At 45.4% G+C, this 8,761-nt stretch overlaps 3 protein-coding genes across 3 annotated transcripts, besides 3 other annotated features; 1 reads left to right on the top strand and 2 right to left on the bottom strand.

Moving 5' to 3' along the window:
* Positions 1-1,357: 1,357 nt before the first annotated feature.
* Positions 1,358-2,926, bottom strand: FPSE_11099 (uncharacterized protein; the record flags this gene model as incomplete). The annotated part of the gene is made up of 1 exon (XM_009264216.1): positions 1,358-2,926. The coding sequence occupies one exon, from the start codon at positions 2,924-2,926 to the stop codon at positions 1,358-1,360; it is 1,569 nt and encodes a 522-aa protein (XP_009262491.1).
* A 1,088-nt stretch (positions 2,927-4,014) lies between these two features.
* On the bottom strand, positions 4,015-5,355 carry FPSE_11100 (uncharacterized protein; the record flags this gene model as incomplete). Its single annotated transcript, XM_009264217.1, has 1 exon — positions 4,015-5,355. The coding sequence occupies one exon, from the start codon at positions 5,353-5,355 to the stop codon at positions 4,015-4,017; it is 1,341 nt and encodes a 446-aa protein (XP_009262492.1).
* Positions 5,356-5,615: 260 nt separating this feature from the next.
* FPSE_11101 (uncharacterized protein) lies at positions 5,616-8,354 on the top strand (the record flags this gene model as incomplete). Its single annotated transcript, XM_009264218.1, has 1 exon — positions 5,616-8,354. The coding sequence occupies one exon, from the start codon at positions 5,616-5,618 to the stop codon at positions 8,352-8,354; it is 2,739 nt and encodes a 912-aa protein (XP_009262493.1).
* Positions 8,349-8,395: a repeat region.
* A 50-nt stretch (positions 8,396-8,445) lies between these two features.
* Positions 8,446-8,586: a repeat region.
* Positions 8,587-8,593: 7 nt separating this feature from the next.
* Positions 8,594-8,760: a repeat region.
* Position 8,761: the final 1 nt, after the last annotated feature.

The raw sequence follows: 8,761 nt of genomic DNA, 5'->3' as shown, positions 1-8,761 counted from the left end.
CTTTAATTGCTACCTTTTCTTTAATAGGATATTTTCTTTAATTAGTACATTTTCTCTAGAGAGTCAATTGATCTAGTCTAGTGCTTCTGTCACTCTACAGCAGGCTATTAGCATGTTTCCGCCTGTCGCAGGTGGATGAGTCATTGGCATGTTGGCATGTTAGGTCGTTAACTGTTTCCGAATATTGCAAGTTACTTCCAACCTCAATTGTTTAATATTATAACTGTCTCAAAGTCCTAAAGTATTAAGCCGACCGAAGCTATGCCCCGGTTAAAAGACTGCCGATTGTGAGCCTAGCATGTGTGGCTAACGCTATGTGAATGAGTCGATGGAAATAAACGTCAAGGAACCGGGCCAGGTCACTAACCCTCATAGAAATGAATGAATGGTCTTCTGCTTTTTTTTGGAAATATTATCTTGTCTGCTGCGTTCTGTGATAATATCTAAGATTGTCGTCAATTTAAGTGCGGGTCTAGACTCCATAACAATCCACTGTCTTACTATCCGTCATCATACCTAACTCGCCCGATGAAACGACACTACTGGGGTGGCACTGTCACAGGCCAATAAACAAGTGAGTGATTTCTGGATCGGGTAATTGTATTGAATCCTAGATCCTGTCTATGTAAGCACTAGTCACAGTGCTTGAAACGTTTATTTGAAGATGGAAACCTTATCATCAGGCATTGAATCCTAGCAAATAAGACGCCAAATACAATTGTCAGTACTACTAGTTGTTGCTCTGATACATATAATACAATTTCTTCTTATCTTGCATTTGGAAAGTATTGAACATCTTCACGTATCACTATCGTAACAGCCAGGAGGTTATGTATGAGGCTAACTATGCATGCTCATTATTAGTGTGGTAGTAGACAAACTATCAGCTCTCAAGCATCTTGACGATGGAGGCTGTAGTTGAACGAAACTGCTAATAGATGAATTCCACTTATCCTTGTGGAATCTTGGCTCTTAGATAATCTCTAATAGCTTCCAGAATGATGATATCAGATCGCGCGTGCTCTTCCATTTTGGCGAGCGCTCTGACTTGACTTTGCGATGTAAAGGTGAGGCATGGAACTCGGTGGGAATTAACGGCCCACATAATCCGGCAATCACGGATCACACTCAAGTAGTCTTTTAATTTATTTACGTTAGCGATAAAGCATTCACAATATGATCTAATGGGTAATTGGTTTGAGGGTAGACGTCTTCTTGGTTATTTGATGATCTTCTTCAAGTATGCTAATTCTACAGTCCCAGAAATATCTTCTTATTTCGACTTTGTCAAGTCCAGTCACAGCTGATGCATTGTCGGGCAAGTAGCGAACCTCGGTATGTTTATCTGCATCTGAGTTCATTCCAAAGCCATACCGTGTTGAGAACCAAGGTCCATAGGATCGCCAGACTTATCATTGCCATGATCATCATGGCTAATTGACGGGGGCTCAGCGCGTGCATCGCCAGTCCTTGCCAGTAGAGTATCCAGGCTTTCGGACAGTTGCTGTTTATCCCTTCGCAGCTGCTCCACTTCTGCAGCGTAGTCTCGCAACATGAGGTCCTGCTCTTGCAGCTTGGCTTCCTGCTCTTGTTGCATAGTCTCCATCTCAAGTACCTTTTGTACAAGACTGTGCAACTCTGCAGCGATTGGATATCCGTCTGGCATGGTAGCTGGCCTTGATGATGACGAAGGAGTTTGTAAAACATTGCCCTCTGACTGTGGAAGATCAGCGGCCAGATGTTCGACTTGATGTCGACTTTCCTCCGTGGCATTTTGGGCTCCTGGAGGGGTCGCATCCTGTTGAAATGCACCATTGTTGCTCTCATCATCGCGATGACCATCATCACTCTGTATATCACCATCGTTGTTCTCACCACGGTGGTACTCCTCATGCTCGTCATCTTGGGGACTGGGCGCGGGCTCGGTTCGTCGCCTGGCTTCCAGCAGGCAGCCACGCATGACTTCCTTATGACATCGCTCGAAGTACTGTCCCAGCTCTGATGCGCCAGGCTTATCGTGGACTTTGTGTGTCAACCTGTAACTTTGTAAGGCTTCGGCCGTGGTGCAGGCGTATTTGTCGCGCAAGGTTTCTGGCCAATCGAAAGTGTCGATAGCTTCTCGTACATTGTTCACGTCCTCAGAAGTAAGGAAGACAACAGGCAGGCCGTGCTCAACATCAAAGCCTTGGCTGGGGGTCGCAATGTTGTACTCTTTGCTCGAGGCTATACTTCCGATATGATGGAAAAGCTTCGTGACTGCTGACACGCTCTCTCTCTTCTCGGCTGATCGGTCCAGTGATTGTCCAAGAGTGAGGTGCCTGGATTGATCGGGCCCTTGCTCGCGAGAGGACTCGAGCCAGCGTATGGCTCTCATGAAGGCGGGACAATCGTTAAGACCCTGATCTGCGAAAAGGCCGACCTCGCGATTATCTGTTCGACAAACAATTGCGTAACTCAAGACCGCAACAAGCCTTTGCACCCCTGTTCCCACAAAGGGATGAACGATAATGGAAGAGAGTGCGTCACAGAAAGGCCTCGCGTAGATATACTTGCTTGCCCAACCGCGCGCACTTGCTTCTGGCAAGAAACGCATAGCACACAGGGGAGAAATGACGAGTGGTAGAGCGACTCCAAGCACACGAAGCGAGATTCTGAGGAGATTGGCAAACTGGGCGTAATTCCCCCATTTGGCATCATCCTTAACCTGCTTCATTTCAGAGACATCCCATTGTCTTTGGATCTCGGCCTCATCTTCGGCTGTCCAGTCCTGCCCCGGAGGCTTCCGTAGATACCCGACCACATTGTCGATGTCTTGATCTTCAAGTCTCCCGCGTTCAATCCACTGTTCAGCGGCTCGTTTCGCAACCGGATTCTGGGCGGCTCGTGCTGCATCACGTCCACTTTTAGATTTCATTTGCCCACTCATCGTTTTTCTCGTAGACGGTCATAAGTTTTGGTGACCTGTGGTGGCGGCGATGATGTTGCTGAGTTGAAAATTTGAAGGGAGGCGGACTTGGGATGCAAAATTGAGGCTCAAGACTGCCAACCGTCACCCAAGTTTTCGATTGCGATCTTCCATAAAATAATCACCTCACGCACGTCCGCCTAACTCTTGATTTGCAAGCTTGCACCTGATTTCACTATTTGCCTCTGCAATTTTACATGCTCTCCAATCTTCAAAATCCAACAACGCCAGTTGAGTTCCCTAACCACAACTAACGACCAGACGCCGTCATTACTTGATCAGATTTAGATATCTAGCTAATAATTTCCTCGTCACACAGGTATTATCTGGTCAATAACGACGATTCGAGACGAGTGTGGCATGAGGGCTGCCTAAGCAGCGACAACGATGGAATAACTACGCAAACAACATCACGCCGGCAGAGACCTCAGTGGCATAACACCGCAAACAACGGCATTACAGACGTTCGACGTATGCCGAACTTGTCTGTCGATACATCAAGATAATACCCGGCACATTTAATTGGGCCTGCGCTTACGCGTAAACGGCTCTTTCGTACTTGTCCAGATACCATACTGAAGGCCGTCAAGGACAGGTCGCTCATAGCAGTCCTCGAATTTTCGTTCATCAGAGGTTAAGACAACTTTATCGCCATTATACACCACACGGTCGAATGAGGCGCAAAGTTTAACATGCTCCAATCACAGGTGTTATTTCAAGTACCGCAATACGTTTTGCAAATGTCTTTAAACTGCAATCAAATCACATTATCATAACAACGCAACGGCAAATTGGCAAAGCCAGTCCCGTAGTCAGAATGTCTAGAAAACCACCTTTAAAATGTCACAAACAACATGTCAAGCACTACACTTTACTAGCAGCAAGATATGAATGGGTATTTGCTATACGCTACGAATGCCTTACGTCTGTTTATTGTGTATCAATTGATCCATTTACTTCAATTAGGACAGTTTCTTCAATTGAACAATTTAATCAAATTCATTTACAACACATCTCCACACTTTACATGCAGGACTAAAAGCCATTGTTTATTTTAGTATTTGAATTGATAACTGCTGGATTTCTACCATAAGCTCCCAAAACCGTAGAATCTCCTTCTTTTGCTCTACTTCCTTCTGAAGGCGGTCAACAAGCTCTTCAAGCTTTGTTAATGTATTGTTCCAGCGAAAGTCTTCGGGAAGACTTCGTAGCTGTCGATCGCATTGTTCCATTGTCACAGCAATATCAGCAACACTTCCACGTATCTTATTAAGAGAATCAACGAATCCCTTTCGTTGTTCCAGCTCAGCGATACTATTCTTAGCATTTGTGGCTAGATGCTTCAAGTCTGACATGACCATCTTGGTGTTATGCATAATACCACTGGCTGACGTTATCGTGTTAGGCCCTGTACCCCCAGCCTCTGTAGCATTAAAGCCGTGCTGGTAGATAAGCGAGCTTGCAAGTGAAGCCACAAGCTGTTCTGCAATGGGCAGCTGCGTTGGCTCCCATATGCGTATCACGTTGCAAACATGAAGCTTGAGTGGCTTGTTGAGCTTCCTCATGATACAAACAGTAAGCCCCAAAGGCTTATTCATTCCTTTGAGGCTGTTTTTCTCATATATTGACATACGGTCAGCTAGGTTCTTAGAGCAGCCCACATAAAGGGGAGATTGCAACATTCTGACAGTGCCTGTAGCATCCAAGCTTCTGTTGCACATCTTCTTGAAGGTATCAATCAATGCCCGTATCCTTGGAATCTCTTCATCCTTCTCAATGAAGACTGGCTTAGGTGACGGATTGCCTCCCGCTTCACTGTCAACAGCTTTCAAGCGCTTGAGGGCAATTTCCTCGTCGGAAGAAAGGTCAGCATACTGTTTCTTGGCATAGGCGAGATACCCTTCAATGTAAAACTGTAGCCATTGAATCAAGGTCTCCATCTCGTTGATGTTGAGAAACCGGCCTTTCTCGCCCCGTCGGCTTAAGCCAACGACATAAATCCCTGGTATCTCGCCATCGTACTTGCTTGGCTTTGGGTAACAGTCAATATGTCGTTGAGAATCATAGGCAAAAGTGCCTTTAACAATGCTCTCAACCACGCGAGGTGACATGCTATGCAGAAGTTCACATACAACCCAGCTCATTTCCCTCAGAGATCTGACAGTTTCAACAACCCTGAAGTTATTCTGCCTCATGACCGGATTTCTCTCAAGATCATGTGCAAGCTTGGGCAGCTGCAAGTATAGCTCATAGAGCGAATTGCTCCTTGCGCATAAGTCGACCAGTTTCATCTGATCGTCCCCCCCAGGCATCGGCATCTCAGCACTGCGAGAAGCGTGGTTGGGCAGATCCGAAGTAAGCATCGCCATTTCAACGTCTTGCAAATCCATTTCGTCTTTGTCTTTGGGTTTCGGGTAGACAATGAAAACGGTAAGTGGGAAAAAATCGGATGAAACTGGAAGAGAACAAGATACAAGATAGGAAAGTACAATATATTAAATGAGGAAGGCACACCTAACCTTCCAAGCGACAAGTACCTACCTAGGTAGGAACTGTGTGATTATGTAATATGGTGGGTGTCTTCCCATCTCCGTTCCTTCCCAGACTTACACCACAAATTAACATCTGACATACGCGCCAAACCGATAATATGGACGTGCATTCTGATATTATTGATCTGGAAGCGATCAGGGATTTTCTCTCCCAGTCCAGAATCCCGCAGCGATCACAGGACAATATCCTCGACCAGTTTGTCCAAGGTTGCCGTGTCGTCGAAACGGCAAGGGATGATGCGCAAAGGCAGAGACGAGAAGTAGAGGCAGAAGCGGCTCAAATTAAACAAGAGCACGCTAAATTGCAAGAGAAGCAATCTGCTTTAGATGCGGCTCTTGCAGGGCTGACTGCCACTCTGCCGGAGGTCCTTGAGTCTGTTGAGACTTCAGTTGAATCTGTCACTTCAAACTTGTGGACAGAGTTCCAGGCTATCCAAACTTCCGTGGTGTCTGGCACTACAGACCTCAAGGCAGGTCTTCGGACAGTGGCGTTTAACAGCTCGAAACTGGAGGGTGATCTTCAGGCCGTGCACGCTTCTGTGGAATCTGGAACTACGGAGCTAAAGACGGATCTTCAATCTGTCCGAACTTTGGTGGAATCTGAGAACACAGACCTGACGACAAAGTTGGAGTCTGTCCACACTTCCGTGGCATCTACAGCTGATCGCCTGAAGGCCGAGCTGGACCAAACGGTAAGGCTGCTTCGCGATGAGGTGGTTCACCGACAGAACTTTAGAATATCTGTCAATGATTCCCATAAAAGAACCATTGATCTTCTCAATGTTCTTTCTACGGCGGTTGCTAACGCCAACAATAGCATAGCAACACTTGGTGCTAGCCATGACAAGCTGGATGCAATTCCCAATGTATTCGGTGAAGTCAAAAGTAGCCTGCTTGAGATTACCACTGCTTGCAAGAATCTCAGAGGACTTCCCAGTGCGATGAGTGAAGTCCAACGTATGCTACGTGCAGTTGGCGTTAGCGTTGGCAAGATTCATGGGCTTCACAAGGCCGTTGACGAAGCCAACAAGTCCCTGGCCACAATCAGCTCTGGCGTTAGCAGCCTGCACAGACTTCCTAGTGAGATCGACGAAGTCAGCAAAATGCTGCTCGAGTTTGGCACTGACTGTGCCAAGGTTGACCAAGTCAACAGGGCCTTAGTATTAGCTAAGACTAGTGACGACAAGATGGATGGTATTTCCAACGCCATTAATCGTGTCGAGGTCGGCTGCACCAAGCTTGATCGGCTCCCTGCGGCGGCCGATTGCATTGAGGATGTCGTTGGTAAAGTTGAGAGTCTTTCCGAAGCCGTCCAGCGTATCGAGACCAGCTACCGCAAGCTAGATGAGCTTCCTAGGGTCTTTCACAAAGCCCTAGACAAGCACAGTGCCACCATTGAAGCCACATCCGGGAAACTTGATGGTATTTCCAATGCCGTCAAGCGGGCCAATGATCGGCTGCTGTCAATGGAAGCGAGCTCGGTGGCTACAGCCAACCTGGTCAAGGCTTCTGATGTTAGCCAGAAGGCGGTAGCCGAATCTGTTGTTAATATTGACAATAGATTGGCTGCCACATTGACAGAACAGCAATTTATGGCTCGTATGACACCAATGGAAGCGAGCATCAATGCTACCGAGCGGGCAGTCAACACTTTGCCCACCATGGCTAACTTCGCGGAGATTTCCAGTCAGTTGGCTTCTGAGGCTGAGTATCAGCAGCTGAAGGGGAGGTGCGACTGGCTGGAAGGTGAAGTAAATAGGCTCAATCAGCATGATGTCCATCGACAGAACGAGCTGGTCGAGGCTACAGCTAGACTTCACAACTCCCTGGACGACTTAAAGGACATGGAGAGTCGTGTAGGTCGTCGTGATGTCACAATTGCTAACCTTAGAGAAATTGAGGAAGATCTCGAACTACAGTTGGAAGAGGCTCAAGAAAACCTTGATCGAGATGATCAGGTAGTGGCAGACTACACGGAACGTCTCCGTGATGCGGCGACCAGGTTAGCAGGGTTGGTTCCTCGCGCCGATCTTGCCCAAGCCAAAAATTCAGTCAAAGACTTGCAAAACCAAGTAGCTCGCTTGAAAGCAAGTCTTGACAGTGAAAAACGGCAAAACGCAGCCTGCCTCAAGAACCTATCTGAGCAGGCCACCAAGTTGGAGTCGGAGCAGAAGCGTGCCGAACGTGCCGAGACTGCCAAGAATGAGTTGGCAATCAAGGTTATCGACGTCGAGAGGCAGTCGCAAACTTCTGCCAAGGAAGTCAAGTCCCTTCATCAAGACCTGAAGGACGCGTGGCAAGACCAGAAGCTGATTCTGGAAGCACAAGTGTCAGACAAGGTCGCTCTTCTTGCTATGAGCCAACGAGATCTTGTCCAGATGCGCTCCCAATTTGAGACCGTTCAGGGCAAGTTGTCTATTGCGGAGGAAGAAAAGGCCAATCTTCAACGGTCTCTAGAAGATGCCAATCTGGACACCTCGAATACAGTCACTGTGCCAAAAGGGCCACTGGGTGACCTTGCGGCAATGTACATGAAGCTGGCCGACAATATTCGGGATATCCCGACTGCTCCAGAAAGCTACGAAACATTCCAGCTAGACGAACTGGCAGCAACAATTGGGCCACTACTAGCACAATTCCAAGCAACGGAACGACTAGTAGAACTGCTGAATAGCCAATGTGACAGTTGGCACTGCTTTGAGCAGGTCGTTAATAATGGCCATGAATATAGTCATACTCAAGGTAAAAATTGCCATGAGCATGGAAATGAGTGTATTTTAGTACGAGTCAGCGATCTGGGACATCCTGTATTAGACTTTGAGATGAGATCCTTTTAATATAAATATATTATTAACTGTATAAATCTAATTATATTAAAGTAAGGTAAAGGTTAAATAAGGGCATTAGAGTTATAATACTAAAGAAAAGTATAATTAGAAATAAAAATCTTATTTCCTATTAATATAAATATAAATTAAATTTTAAATAAAAGTTATTATATTTAATTTAAAAATTATTTATAAGTATATTTATTAACTTTATTTTATATAAAATTAATAATATTAATAACTCTTTTAATAAAAAATAAAGTAAAATATTAATTAAAATAAAATATTAATTTATAAATTAAAAAAAGGTATAAATTAAAAAAAAGGTATATATTAAAGAAAAGGTATAAATTAAAAAAAAGGTATATATTAAAGAAAAGGTATAAATTAAAAAAAAGGTATAAATTAAAGAAAAG

Source organism: Fusarium pseudograminearum, chromosome 3 (assembly GCF_000303195.2).
Source record: "Fusarium pseudograminearum CS3096 chromosome 3, whole genome shotgun sequence".
Classification (NCBI taxonomy): Eukaryota; Fungi; Ascomycota; class Sordariomycetes; order Hypocreales; family Nectriaceae; genus Fusarium; species Fusarium pseudograminearum.
The sequence above is the reverse complement of the archived record's forward strand: the minus strand, read 5'-3'. Positions and strand labels throughout refer to the sequence as shown.